Source organism: Diabrotica virgifera, chromosome 5 (assembly GCF_917563875.1).
Source record: "Diabrotica virgifera virgifera chromosome 5, PGI_DIABVI_V3a".
NCBI classification, from domain to species: domain Eukaryota; kingdom Metazoa; phylum Arthropoda; class Insecta; order Coleoptera; family Chrysomelidae; genus Diabrotica; species Diabrotica virgifera.
The window spans coordinates 116,062,195-116,080,629 of record NC_065447.1 but is presented as its reverse complement, the minus strand read 5'-3'; the positions used below and the strand labels follow the sequence as shown (position 1 = coordinate 116,080,629).

The 18,435-nt window shown below is 33.6% G+C and overlaps 1 protein-coding gene across 1 annotated transcript; it reads left to right on the top strand.

The window, feature by feature from the left end:
• Positions 1 to 4,379: 4,379 nt before the first annotated feature.
• On the top strand, positions 4,380 to 5,931 carry LOC114336243 (uncharacterized). The gene has a single exon (XM_028286572.2). It carries the CDS (start codon positions 4,740 to 4,742, stop codon positions 5,829 to 5,831), a length of 1,092 nt encoding a protein of 363 aa, XP_028142373.1. The 5' UTR covers positions 4,380 to 4,739; the 3' UTR covers positions 5,832 to 5,931.
• Positions 5,932 to 18,435: the final 12,504 nt, after the last annotated feature.

Genomic DNA, 18,435 nt, shown 5'->3' with positions numbered 1-18,435 from the left:
TTTCAAATACATTTTTTGGGCAAGTAATTATTTATCAATAATTAAATAACCTGGTGAAATAAAAGCTTTCTTGGTATACATTCTAATTGCAGAAGCCGGTGAAAATTAAACAAATGTTTTAGCAACAATTCAATTGTTAATTAACAATTTACAGTCGCATTAAAAACCAAAATATTCATGAGACATTGATCAAACTTAGAAAGAATATAAAGATGTGATGCCTATTTATTATTTTGTCGACAAAATATAAATTTTTAATTTTTTTTGCATTATTTTTAAATGTTTAAAAAATAGTTATAAACAAATTAAGATTCCTCAGAAATTGATTATTATATTATAATTTTAAAAACTACTTAAAATGCGTATTTCAAAGGTATTGAAAATGAATGCTTTAAAAATTGTTTCCAACCATTTGCAAAAAAGTTATGAAACAGCAAAATAAACATACGATTACTTCGTTGTTTATAATTTGTTTTAATTTTTTCAAAGCTTAAAAATGACTTTATGGTAAAAACTAATTACTCTTAGAAAATATCAAACATTGGTTTAATCGTTATATTTTAATCAAAGATTAAAATGTTTTTTTTTGTAATTTTTAGCGCGAAATTAGGCTTGATACAGATCCGGAGACGGGTTATAATACATAATTGTATTTATTAACTACTGTACGTCGCGCGGCCTTCGTCGCTTCGAGTGAAAATTTTAGCTACGATACTGTATTAGTCTACTTTCGCGCGTGTAAATTACAAAAAAAAATATTTATAATCTTTAATTAAAATATAAACATTAAACTAGTAATCGATATTTTTTGTAAGTAATTAGCTTGTACTTTAAACTCACTTTTACGCTTTGAAAGAATTAAAAAAATATATAAACAACGTAGTAATCATATGTTTATTTTGCGGTTTAATAACTTTTTTGAAAATGGTTGTAAGAAAGTTTTAAAGCATTTATTTTCAAGATCTTGAAATGCGCATTTTACTTATTTTTTAAAATTAGAATATAATAAAAACTTTCTGAGAACCGGTAATTTGTTTATAACTATTTTTTTTTAAACATTTGAAGATTATTCAAAAAAATTAAAAATTTATATTTTGTCGCCAAAATATTAAATAGGCACCTCATTTTTATAAGATTTCAAAGTTTGATCAGTGTATCATAATTATTTTGGTTATTATTGCGACCGTAAATTATTAATTAACAATTGAATTGTTGCTAAAATATTCATTTAATTTTCACCGGCTTCTGGAACTATATTCTAAACCAAGAAAGCTTTTATGTTATCGAGTTATTTAATTATTAGTAGATAATTACTTATCTAAAACTTTATTTGAAATTTAAAGATTTTGTTGGGAAAATCCGGATTTTTCGAGGAAAATTTTTGTTGGAGCAGATCTGGAAAAACACGTCTTTATGCAGAATTTAATTTCGGCGAATTTTTATTAGAGTGTTTTTGGTGTAAATTTAAAATGTTGGGAGTTATGGAGAAAAATTGAAAAAAACACGATTTGGAGGCGCCATTTTGTTAATAAGAAAGTAGCACACTATCTGCGGACTTTGCATATCTATAATATTAATATATATAATCATAAGCTTCGATTCCAGCAATAAAATTGCTGGTAAATAACTTTTTCCAAAAATGGCCTATTCTTTGATATCTGCCCAGACTAAGAGGCAAAAGGGTGGACGCTTGAACATTGAGTTTAAGCGAAAAGCAATGTTTATTTTTTCAAATAAACATTTTTTCTGTTTTCTGATAGCAGTAAAATGTATTTTGAATTAAATAAATTACATACATTCTTCTTTTTGTGTCAAGTAATTTAAATAAAGAATATATTTTTTTTGACACTGTGTATAAATAATTATGCTAATGTTTATTTTACTCAATAGAGAATTGAATAACCTTTCAAATGAGCTAGTATATAGCTAGCACACGACTCTTATTCTCGTTTAAACAACTCATGGAATACGTCATAGTCATCACGCTCATATGGATGGCATCACTAATATGATGTACATGTCAACAAATCATAATTTAAAAATAAAAATCGACCTGATTCAGGAGTTTTATTAAAGTCACCAGATTACGAAATAACGAATTTATTCCTTTTGCTTGCACCATACTGTATACTGCCGTATTGCTATATATTTTTCTTCTTCTTCTTCAGTCCGTTTGCATCCACTCCTGGACAAAGGCCTCCCCATGAGCTCTTAACTCTTCGGGCCATCCATAAACTACGTCGTTAAAAAGAGGGAGGGGAGGGCTTGCTTATTACGACGGAGTACGACAGGGGGAGGGGGTATGAGTGCCCATTCGATGTCGTTTAATACATTGGTATATTTAAATTTGTCGCTATTGTGTCTATAAAAATAATTTTTTACTAGCTTCTGCCAGCATTAAAGTATCATATATTCATGTATAAAGGTATAGTTTTTGATATGAAATTGAAAATAAAACAAAACGTTTACGAATAAATATACCTTTGTTAAAATTAAAAAGAATAATTATATTATAGATACTTTTATCGCATACTTTTCATTTCGTTTTTAGTCACGGCGTTAAAATAATATTAGGTAGCACTTTTGTATAGGACAACAAACAATAAGACCTTGTTTTTTGGGTTTAAACAATCGCTTCTATATACAGAACAACGTCTGGAAGCAAACAAATATTAAATTGTTAGTTCATTTATGTGCTGCACACTGTGTGTGAAACAACAGTTCTGAAAGAACGAATAGAAATAAAATATTGTTTTATAATTTAGTTAGTAAGTCGTATTTATACTTTAGAAGAAATGGCATCGAAATCAAAACAAAATAACTATAAAGGTATATATGATGCAATTAAGAAAGCATACCCCGCAAAATCTTGATCCAATGCTATTTAAATGCATTCATTTTTTTTCGAATACTCAGAAAACTAATAAAGATTTTTGAAAAATTTTAACGCAGATTGAAAGACTGCATTATTGCCGAGGGCTAAAAGTTCCTGAAAACATCCATAATGTTTATTTTAATAAGTTAGAGGGGTGAAAAAAAAGAGAAAATTTTGTCTGATTTTTCATTTCAAATATTTCATTCAAAAGAAACCTTTTGAGGGACTTTCATCCCTCAGTAATAATGTAATCTTTTATTCTACGTTTAAATTTTTCAAATATATTTATTAGTTTTCTCAGGATTCGATAAAAATTAATGCATTTAAATAGCATTGGACCAAGATTTTACGCCTACCCCTTCATATTTGATTAAAAAAAACCAGAAATAATATTGATTTTTTTAAATCAATGAAAGGGGGGTCGTGAGTTGCAACGAAGACGTCGACATGGGGGGGGGGGTGGTCGTCTCTAAACGACAAATTACGACGGAGGGGGGTATTAAAAAGTTCAAATTTTATACGACGTAGTTTATGAATGCTCCCTTTTCTGTTTTTTGCTATTTGGTGCCAGTTTCTTCCCTCGTTTGTTTTGATGTAGTCTAGCCGTCGTTTTTGTGGTCTGCCTCTACTACGACCGTGCTTGCTTGGTCTCCAATGTACAATGTTTCTTGTCCACCTGTCGATGTTTTTGTTGTGCTGGTCCTATCTAGCTCTATTTCCTGCTTGCGTCCTGCTTCGCATGATTCGCACATCCTGCTTCGTATATTGCTATACTTATTATAAAAATCCCCTAGACTTTGGCAGATCTACTACCTACAATCTCTTTGCCAATAAACAACAGACGATGTATTTAGCCCTCATACACCGAGCGCTCTTGAATTAGTGCAACATCAAACGATCTTACAACATCTTCTTGTCGAGCTTCCTATGATCATAGTTGCGGAATAGGAATTGTCCTTTTTCTCTACGAATTCTTAACATAGGTACAGTCTTCTACTTTCAACTAGAAACAGAAAAAGTCATTATTACACGAAAACAGTTTTACAACGTTTCGTATTTGTATTGGTTTCTCTGGATTATTTTAAACATAAATATATATAAAAGGCCTTCTGCAATATGTATATTGCAAAAGATAATTTTATTATAAAATTAAAAAATAGCCTTGAAATACACTTAAGTTGGAAAACCTTGGAAACGCTGTACCTAGCCTCTGTTTAGGTCCTGTGAGGTCACGAACATTCTGACGCCACGTGAATTTAACCACCAATTAAGGTATTAAAGTGCGGCGATTAAAATACAGCGAAGGTATTCCGCAGCCATTTTGTATTTCGCGCCTTGAACTGAGATTAGCAATAGTCGTGTCATCAATACAGCCAATAAACGTACTGCTTGTAGTGTACCGAACGAACATTTCGGTATATTCGCATAATACAGGGAGTAGTATGCTGATGTCAGTAACACGCCGACTTTCTAAATAAAGCTTGTAAAAGTCAAGTTCTTAGAAATTGCTGTAAATAAATCGGAAATCGAGTGAAGTTTAGTGTCAATTGAAAATAGTTTAATTAGTTTTTATAGTTTACAGAAACTATTAGTAAAACAGCGAATGTTGTTTTTTAACACCGAAAAAAGACAAATAAGTAATCCCCTAAACCTCATTTGTGCTTTTGAAATCAAAATTTCATGAATTTCTTCAGATTTGAAAATATATGGTTTTTAATGGGTAAATAATGAAAATAGCAGCTACTATTAATCACATGCAAGTTTAAATCGTGCATAAATCCTGAATATTAGAAGAAAGGATTTAAAAGAACTTTCTAGACACACATCTTTTAGTTTTTAATATCTGTATCTTTTTCAATAAATCATGAATGTGAAACAAGAACGACACGATGAAGCTGAGATTAGAGAATTGGCTACTAAACTTATTAAGGCCAACAAGGCAAAAATGAGTTTAGCCCAAATGCACCAACAGAAATTTCAATGTTTTTTAAGTGGAGTCGAGAAATCTCAACCTAAAAATAATGCTGATACAAACGAAGCTGATACCAAATACATTGATCAAGAGTCAGTAAAGGGTAGATTTGGATGGACTATGATAGGTCAAAGCCATATTCCATATTATATTCTAAGGTCTGGAGAGAAATATTGTGCAGTGAGAATGGTAGAAATGAAAGTGTTCAATTTTCTCTATCAAGACTTATCCAACTGCGTAAACATTCCAAGTTATTACATAACTGAAGCTGAAGCTCGTTTGTTAAATGAAATAAACTTCAAACATTGTGACTTCCAGTTCGGCCGTGTACAGTTTACATCCCAGGACCTTATAGCTAGACTGGTGGATGGAAATGAATTTTATCAGTTTTTAGAACATTGTTATACAAAGTTAAGGTGTAATCACATTGAGCACGTGAAGAACCTGGGTTGTTGTGGTTTTATTCGCATAAACAAGGAATCAGTCGTACCATTTACCTTACACAATGAACAAAAGTATGTACCTCTATTTTACTTCGAAGGCGAAGTTGACAACCTTCGCCAAATAGCAGAAAGATTGGAAGGCTGGGGTTTAGCCTACCTAAAATATTGTTGTAAAGTTCAGGGAATAAGGAATGAGTTATTTGCTCATGAAATTTGTTCAGTGATTAGGTTAAATGATATCAAGGACTATTTTCCGCCGGGAAGTATATTTGAGGATTACTGGCCTAAAAGGAATCTAGAGTCACAACTAATTATCAGTAAAACATCAACTAATCTTAAACATAATATTCTCCAGTGGATTCAGAAACCAACTGCTCCTCTTTATACATACTCGTCCCCATTTCCAATACCAACAGCACAAACAAAGGTCCCTAATGATCACACACGTAATGTGCACATCTATCCCAATTACACGATAGCAGAAGGACAGCCATATTACCATGGAACTCAAATGAAAACTGCTAGTGGTGCAATCCTATAATTATGCTCATAATACTGCACCACCACTGTATTATAAATATGCTTATATTTATAAATAGTTATTTATTAAAAATATACATACAAAACAGATTCGAACAGACTTTTTCACTACCACCATTTAGCTATTATTACTTGTTCCGTTAGTTATTATAATGATACAATTTTAAAAAAATCAAATACTATCATCTCTGGGGACACGTCCAGTAAAAAGAGATGCAAAAACAGCAAAAAAATCTTAAAATGGAAGCCCATAGGAAGAGGAAAAAAGATAGTCCCAGAACAAGATGGTTGGATGACGTAGAAGACTGCCTGAAAACCATGAATATAACGTAATGGAGGAGAAAGGCACAAGAGAGATCTGAAAGAAGGAAACATCCAGACAGGCAAGGACAGATCCAGGGCTATTATGCGAAAAGAAGAAGAAGAATAATACTATTGTCAATTTGAGAAGGGTAAAAATAACTATCACTTCGAAAATACAGTGACAAAGGAAAATTCAGACGATAAACCAATGCCGTCAATATGTAACGTTCTACAACCTACCTTCATACAGGGCCTGGGATTACTCTTCGCACTTCCTTCAGTATCAGAAGAAACGGAAGTGGTAGATTTTTCTTCTGTACACTCCCCAGAACTTTCTTCGGTCTCCAGGTGTTCTTCTTCACGGTTTGCAACATTTGTAAGAAGTCCCAGTTTAGGAGGTGGAGGCATTATTTCAAATCCATTCCACCAGAAAATTTCTTTACATACAAATTTTTTATCGAAAATGTTTGGATCTGCAAACATTCAAAGAAAAAATGAAACATTGGAACTGTACTTGGCAACACCGGTTCATAATGTAAGTAGTGATGCCGGTATTCGACTGTCACTTTTAATTTTTTTTTTTTTAATTTAGCACTGTTATTTTTATTATAGTGTTAATTCATAATGACTAGAATAAAGTATTTAAATAATTAACTGCGAACTCTTAATTAGAATACTATAACTGGGGAACCAATTTTAACATTAAAAATTACACAGATCTGAAAAATATCATCTTAAAATTTAGCTTTTCAATAAAGTTTATGTTAAAATATGGGGTACAAAGAATAAAATATTTTATAGAAAACAAATGTAACTTTTAATTTTAAGAAAACGTGATTTAATTTTTTTTTCTATTTTTAAGGTAAAATTGAGATTTTGACAATGTTCCTCCGTCTAAAATTTAAAATAAATCTTATTTTCGTTTTCAGCACCGTCAAAACCATTAAGTAATACTAAATTTTGCCATCCACCACACCGTGGTCAATATCCCGACAAATAGAGTTTTTTAAGGGAGTGCCACTCGTCTATAAAGTCACATAACTTTTTTCCTATGGGCGTATTTTGGCTTGAAATTTTCCATAAAACTTCTTCTTGAATCATATTTTATTGCTGTTTTGGTTAAAATTATAAACTAAAAAGTTTATCAGTCAACGTTTTTAAGTAACCATGAAACTAACGAAATCAAACGACAAAATGTTTAAAAATGATCAACTCCTGTTTTAATTTGCTTATGCATTTTGGACAAAGCTCGCTGTTACACAAAGCTCGACACAGTAAAATTTTCAAAGGGAAATATGTACCGCGACCAAAGATGCAGAGAGGTAAATATGAAAAATCATCAAAATTGAGTTTTCGCATTTTTGTATAAAATTTAACTTTTGAACATGTTCCACCAATTCTAGATAAAAATAAACTTCATATTCGGATTCACAGACCTCGAAAATATAGTGACCAACATTTTCCATTCACCTATCATGGTCGCTTTTTCGATTTCTAAGCCTCAGCTTAAGGTCTTGACGAAATTTATAAATAATTTAAAAATTTTACTTTGTATTATTCATAATGGACCCTATATAATACACTTTTTTGGGATGTAGTTGTAAAGTAGCTTTTAAGAACACAAAAATATACAGGGTGATCCATAAAAATGAAACAAGAAATTTACGTTTGTACAGCGCTCATTTGAATTTAAAAGTTGACGTGTCCCAGTATTGTTTATAATTTTCTAAAATAATGACAAAAATAATTGTATTCCATAAGTGGTTTCCATACTTTAAAAGTTCATAAATTCAACGTGTATTATTCATAATACACGTTACGTCTATATGATACTGTTTAATATAAATCTATACAGGGTACTCAATTAAAAATAAAGCTTATTTACTCTGATAAGACTTATTATATTTAAAAACTGCACATTTTTATTTAAAAATCCACGGGTCTCAGCGTTTTTTCTAATCTTTTGAAACAAGGACAGAAATAATTTTATTCCATAAGTGCCTTCCACACTGTATGATGCTGACTATTAATTATATTATACAGTTTTATTAAGGTGTAATGGTTTTATAATGAACATCTCTTCCTGTTATCTCGAAGACTACCGTTAATGGTAAACTGTTTCTTTTAGTTAAACAATCTCATCAGTAGGTACTTTTACCGTGGTTAATTGCGATGTAAGATTTTCCTTTCATTTCTTTATCTAGTGTGGTGTGACATGCGCAAGTTTTCATTCAGTACAGTTATATTTGTTCTGTTTATCTGTCAGATCTTCTATATTATGATACAATTGACCCAAAAAAAAAGCAAAACCCAGACATCCAAAGTGAAAATTTTCCTCCAACACCAAATTGTTCTAATTTATCTACATACTGTTCAGTAAAATGTTTCAGCAATTTGAGCGTCGTGTTTGGGGGGGGGGGGGCGTTTTACGTCAATATTTCTAAAGCTGTGACGTTTAGCGTGAACAATGTTCTACATTAAATTTTAAACACAAAAGGTCTTACGCACAATTGTTCTAAAATCAACTGTTCCGCGGTTACTAAGGGTTTAAAGTGGAGATTTTCCATAGTTTTTATATTTTTTGGGCAAATTATAATATTATTACTGATGAAACTAATTTTTTTAACAGGATTGTGTTTTCTAAATATAATTTGCTATTTCAGTGGCCGATGGTATATTACTGATAAGCCCTTAAAGAAACGTCAACCTCATTACCTTCAAGAGGCTTCTACATGCCTAGGCCATATAAATCTGTGGTACGGAGAAACCCACTCTAAACTTTCTATGAACAATATCGCATGAATATCTTTTCAACAGTAAATTCCAATGAAATAGTTTTAAATACCCAAAATATTTCTTGCATATTAGATGCAAATAATCATGATTTTAATATAATGAGTTTCAAATAAACTTATTCATCAGTCTCAGTCCACTTAAAATACAACATTCTCGTCTTCTACATCTTCGTCTACGATGAAGATGATTCCTATTATTAAATCCTATGCCTGAGCAATTTCTACATATGCTTGAACACTTTAGACCACTCTTTCGACACTCCCAGTTACGGACAAATTCGTCTTTGCAAGTACACACTATGAGGGAAAGTAATTTCTCGGGAGCTGCAGGACGTACTGTTTTAGGTGGTGTCAGGTGTTCGTTATTCTTCTTCCAACCCCACCCGAGCGGATTCTTCTTCTCATTCAGCCACTGCTGTACCTTGTAGTAGGTTCTGAACTAATGATGGCTTGAATCTCTAGATATAGCGGGGGATTAGTGCAGCTAACTTAAGCAAATAATGTATAGGCTGCTTAATAGCCTTCAAGTAAGCCTAGTAGCGAAAACAATCTAGATCTTCCAGCTTTGAGGTCGTTGAAGACTAGAAGTTTTCTATGATGAGCGTCGTTAGCTTGCGCTTTCCTATACAGTGTAATTTTCTCCTTTTTTTAGATAGCTGATACCGTGTCACATCCTGTAAAGGTGTATTCGGCAAGGAGTACATCCTTCAGACTCCCAATGCCTTGCTGAATGTCAGCAATAGTGTAGACTTTTCCGGCTGAATTCACAAGTGCAACACAGGTTTTCTTAGCTTTATTAATAGCTGTTAAAAACTATTAATAAGTCAGCATCACCCGATACTTAGTGAACTGTGAAACCACATCTTTCCAAGTGCACTCTAACAAATGAAACAAAGCCCATTTTTTTGTTAGCGTTACCTGAAAATTCACTTTGGTTTATATTTAAATGGATTGAGTCCTCAACTTTTACTTCAACGCTAGAACATTCCCTGCGTAGGTATTTTTCATCTTTTGTATTTCCTTGCTGGCATCCATCAAAAACAACAGTCGCTGTTCCGTAATAAGTAATTACATAGTCTCTGTATAGCTCGGAAATCTGTTTGAAGGTAGTTGGGCGTCGCCAGACAACGCGATTAAGGAGGTGACCTCCATCAATTATGTATGACATTTTCGCGGAATCTAGAGTACATGATGATTCTTTGACATGAATATTTGCTTCCTTTTCTCATCAAGCCAGATTTGTCGAACAAAGATGTAGGATACATACACATAGTTCATACTAAAATATTTCTTCAAGTCTCTCATCAGTCCCTACTGTACACAGCATCCGATGTATTATAATGTTGGATGTTTGGTTTTAAATATACCGTGATGGTTGGTGGTGTTAATTGTCATCGACCTATGTACCTATCAATACTAGTTGTAGAGGCTAGCTGTGGACGGCGACCCCTGCTTTTCTGACAGCAGGGCTGGTCCTGGACAACAATATTATTGCACAATATGGATGTTTAATAATAGAGTTATTTATGAGACAGTTCGTGAAGCTTTCGTAAAAACATGCTTTTTGTGAACGCACGCGATGTTTAGAGCACGAACAACAGCGGGGCGAGTGCTATATATCGTAAGTTCGCAAAAAGTACTTCACGCAGAGTTTCATACAATATTTTATCTACGATAAACAAATAAAAAACTGTAACTCTTCCTCACTGGAATTCATTTCTATTCTACAATTTTTAGAACTTTGACATTTAAAAATACTAACTTCTTCCAAACCACAAAACTGTCAAAAGTTTTGTTGTAATTTATTGCTCAAATGTCATCACCATGACAAAGCGAGTTAAGGATATTTGATTATAACGACAGAGAAAGCTATTTCAGTGCATGTATATTCTTAATTCAGATATACTTTCCAGTTTACCTCACCTTTGCAGTGTACGTCAACTTAACAAGAAAAGTTGGGTTATGTAGAGATGTTGGTGGTGGACATATACAGCATATTGTTTGATTTAATTTATTATTGTTACTTATAATTTTGTTTATTCTTTTTATTTTTGATTAAAGTTCTGTGTTAAAGGATTTGACTGATTTTTTATGTTTTATAATGTTAATCAAAAATAATTGATAAACTAATGATACAAATTCAGATTAAAACAAGACATACCTACGTAATTTTTTGCACGGCTAGCTTTGATCCCAATAATTATGGATCGCTCGTTATGAAAGTGTGCCAAAAAATAGTGCGAAAAAGTAAACCCCATTTAAAATACATTGTTACTTCACGCACAATTTACATCCTTTACGCACTGCTATCTATAATGACAGTTTTCAGAAACTAAAAACTTATGCATAATATGAGATAGAGTAGATAAAATCCATTAGTTATTTCTGCTCAGCTTTTATTTATTTTACTGGAAAATCTAAAAATTACAATAATGTCTACAGGTACACCCTCCGTAACTTTGTAACCGTTCGTTTTAGAAGGATTATGCATAGGAACTTTTTCGTTTCAAAAATGTAGAATATTTCTGTATGCATTAGTGTTCAGGCTAATCCGCTTAGGTTTAGAAATATTGACGAAAAACGTAAAAAACTACTAATTTACCGACTTTTCCCTACCCATCCCCCAAAACCTGACGTTCAAAATGGTGTAACTTTTTATTGAACAATATATGAACCATATTGAACAATTTGGTGTTGGTGGAAAACTTTTATTTGGGATGACGGGGTTATGCCTTTTTTTGACCAACTACATATATTATACTACCTCGGTAACTTAGGAATTGTTCGTTTTAGAAGGATTATGCATAGGGCCTTCTTCGTTTCCAATTTAATGTAGAATATTGTTGTATACAACATTATTCACGCTAAACGGCGCAGTTTTAGAAATATTGACGAAAAACGTAAAAAACTACTACTAATTTACCGACGTCTCCCCCACCCCCCTTCTAAACCTGATCAAAATGGTATAACTTTTTACTGAGCAATATGTGGGCCATATAGAACAATTTGGTGTTGGAGGATAACTTTCACTTTGGATGTCTGGGTTTGTCGTAAGAGATACAAAAAAAAATATTTAGATACAAGTTGAGGCATAGATACGACCATAATTAAAGAAATATTTTCAAATATAAGAGGCCAACCTTATTGACAGGGTGAAACAAACATATCTTTTTTTTAATGAAACACCCTGTATATTGTTACATTTTTGGATTCTATATTATAAGGATAAAATATCATTACAATACTAAAATACAGTGTGTTCCAGTCAAGAAAACTCAGAAAATACTTGTTATTAGTTTCGATAAACAAGCCAGTGGCAAATATTTTATACGGCTCTTCTTATTTTCCCTTTCCTGCCGTCACTTTAAGTGCCGCTTTTCTTAAGAAGGTTGGCCATCATCACGGCCACTTTCAATTTTGATACTACTGTCCATAAGCAGCTCAACCGAGTTACAATGTCTACTATTTTACCAATATATTTAGCCAGGATATACCCCATTGGCCCATGCTTCCTCTGCCAAGTATATTTCCTTGCATAATGATCTACAACATAGTATCCCGAATAAAGTACGTGCCTCCTAGTGGCGGGATACGGGCAACAATACATTGGCTTATAGGGCAGTCCTTACAGTAGGGATCCTGGCCCATAGAGAAAAATACAGGAGGGTGTGGGGTAATACTGCACTTTGGTTGCATTGGTGGTGTATTGGCTAAACCTGCAGGGCAGGGTATGATGCTGATAGAAAAGGAATTCAGGCATAAAATATCCAAAAAATAATTTTAAGGCCTTTTCTGGCCATAATAATGAAAAGACCTTCTCCAAAGAAATAAAAACATACTGAAATGATGGCATCTCCTGAGGTAAAATATTCCGGAAATAAAATGATCCCCCGTTCGGATCTCCGGGTGAGGACTATCTCAGGGGAAACACCATTACAGGTTAGAAAAATCAGGATAGGGTCTTGGAATCTTGGTAGTCCAACAGGTAAGAGTCTGGAGTTAGTGGATGCGCTCAAACGAAGAAGAGTTCAAATTGCTTGTATTCAAGAAACAAGGTGGACAGGACAAAGGGCGAAAGAACTAGGTGAAGGATACAAATTTTGGTATGTAGGGAGTAGCAACCCTAGAAATAGAGTTGGTATAATTGCTGATAGTAAAATAAAGATAACGTAGTAGAAGTTGTAAGAACGAGTGATAGAATGATGTCAGTGAGATTTGTAATTGATAAAGAGGTATTGAATATTGTGTGTATGCTCCCCAAACAGGTCTGGGTGAGAATGAGAGAAGAGCTTTATATGACCAATTAGGAGACGTACTGAGTGATATTCCAGCAGAGGAGAAAGTTATAATAGGAGGTGATTTCAACGCACATGTCGGACAAACCAAGACAGGATATGAAACAATACATGGGGGATTACCCTTTTTAACTAGAAATGAAGCTGGAGGTGCCATGTTTGAAATAGCAACAGCATTGGATATGGCGATTGTTAACACATTCTTTAAAAAGAGAGAAACTCAACTTATTACCTACAAAAGTGGACAACATAAATCCCAAATAGACTACTTCATGATAAGGAAAGAAGACTTACGTGAATGCAAGGACTGCAAGGTAATACTTAGTGAGACTGTAAGCCAACAACATAAGCCGCTTTTTCTGGACATAGAAGTAAAAAGCGAAAATAAACAAAAATATCGGAGAGAACCACAAAAAATCAAGTGGTGGCTGCTAAAAGATGAGAAAGAAGGTCTAATCAGGAGAAGAATAGTAGAAAAAATAAGTTGGAACATGAAAGGAAGCCCTAATACAATTTGGAGAAAAATGGCCAGTAGTATTAGAGAGACTGCTATCGAAATACTTGGGAAAACGTCAGGAAAACAGTTTGAGGATAAAGAGACTTGGTGGTGGTCAAACGAAGTACAGGAAAAATAAAAGAGAAGAGAAAATTATATAGAAAGTGGCAAGAAACCAGATCCGACACAGATCTTCAAAACTATATGGCGGCGAAAAAGTAAGCGAAAGAAGCGTATTCAATCCTATACGATCAACTTGATACCAGGGAAGACGAAACGAAGATATATAAAATAGCCCAACAGAGAGCAAAGAAAGCAAAAGATTTTAATCAGATTACATGTATCAGAGATGAAAATAATAAAATACTAGTTCACGAGAAGGAGATGGAGAAAGTACTTTGACAGCTTATTAAATGAAGAATTTGAGAGACAGCCTGTAGAGTCAACGGAGACAGTAGCAGCAATGGTCACCAAAATAACAAACGAGAAAGTAGATCAAGCGCTTCAAAAAATAAAGAAATGAAAAGCGGTAGAACCAGATGATATTCCTGGGGAAGTATGGAGAGCATTGGGAGAGACAGGAACAAGGTGGCTAGCAGGTCTATTTAATAGAATTATGGAAGTTGGACAAATGCCAGACGAATGGAGAAAGCAGTATACTGGTACCTGTTTACAAAAACAAGGGAGATATACAACAATGTACAAACTACAGGGCTATAAAACTGCTTAGCCACACCATGAAAATATGGGAAAGAGTAATTGATAGACGGATACGTGAAGAGACCGAAATATCCGAGAATCAATTTGGCTTTATGCAGGGTAGATCAACAACAGATGCAATTTTCATTATAAGGAATTTGATGGAAAAATACAGGAGCAAAGAAACAAACGCTGATGTGGTATTCATTGATCTTGAGAAAGCATATGATAGAGTTCCTCGAGAGATTCTGTTGTGGGCACTCAATAATAAAGGAGTCCCTGGTGAATATGTAAAGATTTTGAGGGATATGTATGAGGGAGTAATGACTAGTGTTAGGACAGGTGTGGGAGAAACTGATAAATTTCATGTGAAAGTAGGATTGCACCAAGGCTCTATGCTTAGTCCGTATTTATTCTCGTTAGTTTTGGACCAGATAACAGCAAAACTACAACGTAAACATTTCATGGTGCTTAATGTATGCTGATGATGTCGTGTTAGTAGGAAATAGTGAAAGAGACTAAGAAGAGTAACTGGAACAGTGAAGACAAGCTCTGGAGGAAAAAGGTTTAAAACTTAGTAGGAAAAAACAGAGTATTTGGAATGCTCATTTAAAGATGGAGATACTACAAATAAAATGGTATTTTTGGATGGTGAAATGATTGTGGAAAGCAATAGCTTTAAGTACCTAGGATCGGTATTACAGGGTAATGGAGAAATAGAGGGAGATGCATGCAGTAGAATTAGGGCTGGATGGATGAAGTGGAAAGAAGCGAGTGGTGTGTTGTGTGACAGAAAATTTCCAATGAAGCTGAACGGAAAATTCTATAAAACAGCCATGAGACCGGCTATGATGTACGGAACTGAATGTTGGGCAGTGAAAAAGAAAGAGGAACAACGAATGCATGTGGCGGAAATGAGAATGCTTAGAGGGATGAGTGGAGTGACAAAAAAGGATAAAATTAGAAATGAGTATATTAGGGGAAGTCTAGGTGTGGCACCAATTTATGTCAAAATGAGAGAGCATAGGTTAAGATGGTTTGATCATGTTCAACGTCGAGACGTTAATCACCCAATACGAAGAATAGCTGAAGTGCAGATTCCTGGAACGAGTAGGAGAGGAAGACCAAAGAAGACCTGGAGGGAGACGATAAGGCAGGACATGTTGGTAAAGGGGATTAACATTGATATGACCCAAGATAAAATAGTGTGGAGAAATGCAATTAGGGAAGCCGACCCCGCATAGGGATAAGGCAAAGAGAATGATGATGAATGATCTACAACATACCTATGTTACTTCTCATGACATGATCCAGATACGGTAACTCTCTCATTTTAATTGTATTTAATATCCCATTTTCCTTTGTTCATTCCCGTTGCAAAACGTCGTTGTTCACAACATTATCTACCCAAACTATTGAAGTGAAAACTTCTTTAGGGATGTTGTGCGATTTTTGGATAGGAGAAAAAGCATTGAATTCGCGACCGTCATCGCGACCGTCATCTTTAGGGACGTCATGCGATTTTTGGATAGGGGAAAAAGCATTGAATTGGCGACCGTCATCGCGACCGTCATTGCTTATGGACGGAGAGGCAGCGCTGAAAAATCTATTTGAATTTACTAAAGCTAGATTTTTCACAGTTGATTACTGTGAGTGTGTAGAGAAACATACTGCGGTCGATCAAGCGAAACGTAGAACAGGGGTTACTGAGAGGTTATCAAAGTTGCTTTTCTACGAAGGTAATTATTTCCATTTACTAAGGCTGAAAATCAGTACACATATTCTAAATTAAATATAAATAAAAGTTATTATAGTCGGTCAGCTGTATGACGGGACAGAGCCGGCCGGTCGGCCCCAATAGTCGATTAAGGAAATGAAGCATCTTGGCTCGCAATTTATTCGCCCAGCATGGATTTACTTGAAATGTTCACAGAAGGTAGGGACTAGTCCAAGGACCATTTTCTATATCATGCCGCTATCATACGCTACCACCATCTCGGGGGTGGGAATTTTTTATTACATTTTAACCATGCAATTCGATGGAAAAAGTGATTCTAAGAAAAAAATGTTTTTTATATTTTCTTAGTAAAACTAATATTTTTCGAGTTATTCGCGCTTGAAATAACAGTTTTTCGATGAAAAAATCGACTTTTTTAGAGGGTTTTTGAGAATACCTCGAAAAATATGCATTTAATAAAAAAAAACTGTAGATATCAAAATTGTATCTTTTAGTAACACAAACCAAATTATTTTACAATAATGTCTTTAAGACTAATACAAACCGAGATACGGCATGTTAAAAGTTAGATTTTTTCGTCAAATGCATAATTTTAAATATTCAAAGTCACATAATGGGAAAAATTTACATTTTTAGAGGAAAACTTGAATAATCTTTATTCAAGTATACAATTAGACCTTAAAAAAAATATAATAAAAAGTGTCTAGCATGAAAATTAAGCGAGTTATAATCAAAAAAATGTCGGTACCTGCTTTTCTCTACGAGAAAATCAGTGAAAACAACCCCCTAACTACCTTCCTAATTCAAAATTGGCCTTCACCTTTCTGTAGTTCCCTTTATATTTATATTATCAATAGACTTAAGGGGTTGGACCTATTTAAAATGCCTAATTTTGGAAAAATATTATATCTCACTGTGTACTGATTTTCAGCCTTAGTAAATGGATTTAATTACCCTCATAGGAGCAACTTTGATATACCCTATTCCACGAACATACGCCTGTTTTGGATTACTTTGACAACGAATATTTTACTGTGCAAAATAAGAAGAACGAAAGTAAATTGCAAATTACATTGTTGTTTATTGGAATAATTATTAGCGCTATTTACTTTCGTACTTCTTATGTGGCACAGTAAAATATTCGTTGTCGAAGTAATCCAAAACAGGCGTATGTTCGTGGAATGGCCCATACCCTCTCAGTAATGAGACCCCTTAAAAAGGATTTTCTAGGATTTTTAAAGAGCTATAAGACTGTGTAAATTAAATTTCGTAAGATGCCTTCGTTTTTAATTGGGGCGGGTTTAAAGGGCTCGAAAAAGGAGTGTTTGCTGGTAAATAGAGTAAATGCTGGTTATGCTGGTAAAATCTATGCACAGAATAATTTTAGTCATTAAAAAAGCTGCAATTTAGTAGTTTATAATTTTTTTCATATCTTCAGTATTTTCGGAGATATTTTGAAGTAAAAGGTAAAAAATACCAAATTGCAAAAAATCATTTTTTTAAACTCCAATTTTTCCAAAATCAGGCATTTTAAATAGGTCAAACTCCTTGAGTATATTGATAATATAAATATAAAAGGAACTACAGAAAGGTTAAGACCAATTTTGAATAAGGAAGGTAGTTAGGGGGTTGTTTTCACTTATTTTTTCGTAGAGAAAAGCAGGTAACGACATTTTTTGTAAGTCGCTTAATTTTCATGCTAGAAACTTTTTATTATTTTTTTTGAAAGGTCTAATTGTATACTTGAAAAAATATTATTTAAGTTGTCCTCGAAAAATGCACATTTTTCCCATTATTTGGCTTTGAATATTTCAAATTGTGCATTTGACGAAAAAAGGTAAATTTTAACATGCCGTATCTCTGTTTGTATTGGTCTTAAAGATATTATAGGGAAATAAATTGATTGGTGTTACTAAAAGATACAATTTCGATATCTATAGTTTTTTTGATTAAATGCATATTTTTCGAGGTATTCTCAAAAAACCCTCTAAAAAGTCCATTTTTTCGTCGAAAAACTGTTATTTTCAAGCGCAAATAACTCGAAAAATATTAGTTTTAGGAGGAAAATGTAAAGTAAATTTTTTCCTTAGAATCACATTTTACATCGAATTCCATGGTTAAAATGTAATAAAAAATTCCCACCCCCGAGACGGGGCGGCAACCACCCCCAAGGTTTTAGCGTATGATATCGGCATGATATAGAAAATAATCCTTGGACTATTCCCTATCTTCTGTGAAAATTTCAAGTAAATCCATGCTGGACGAAAAAATTGCGAGCC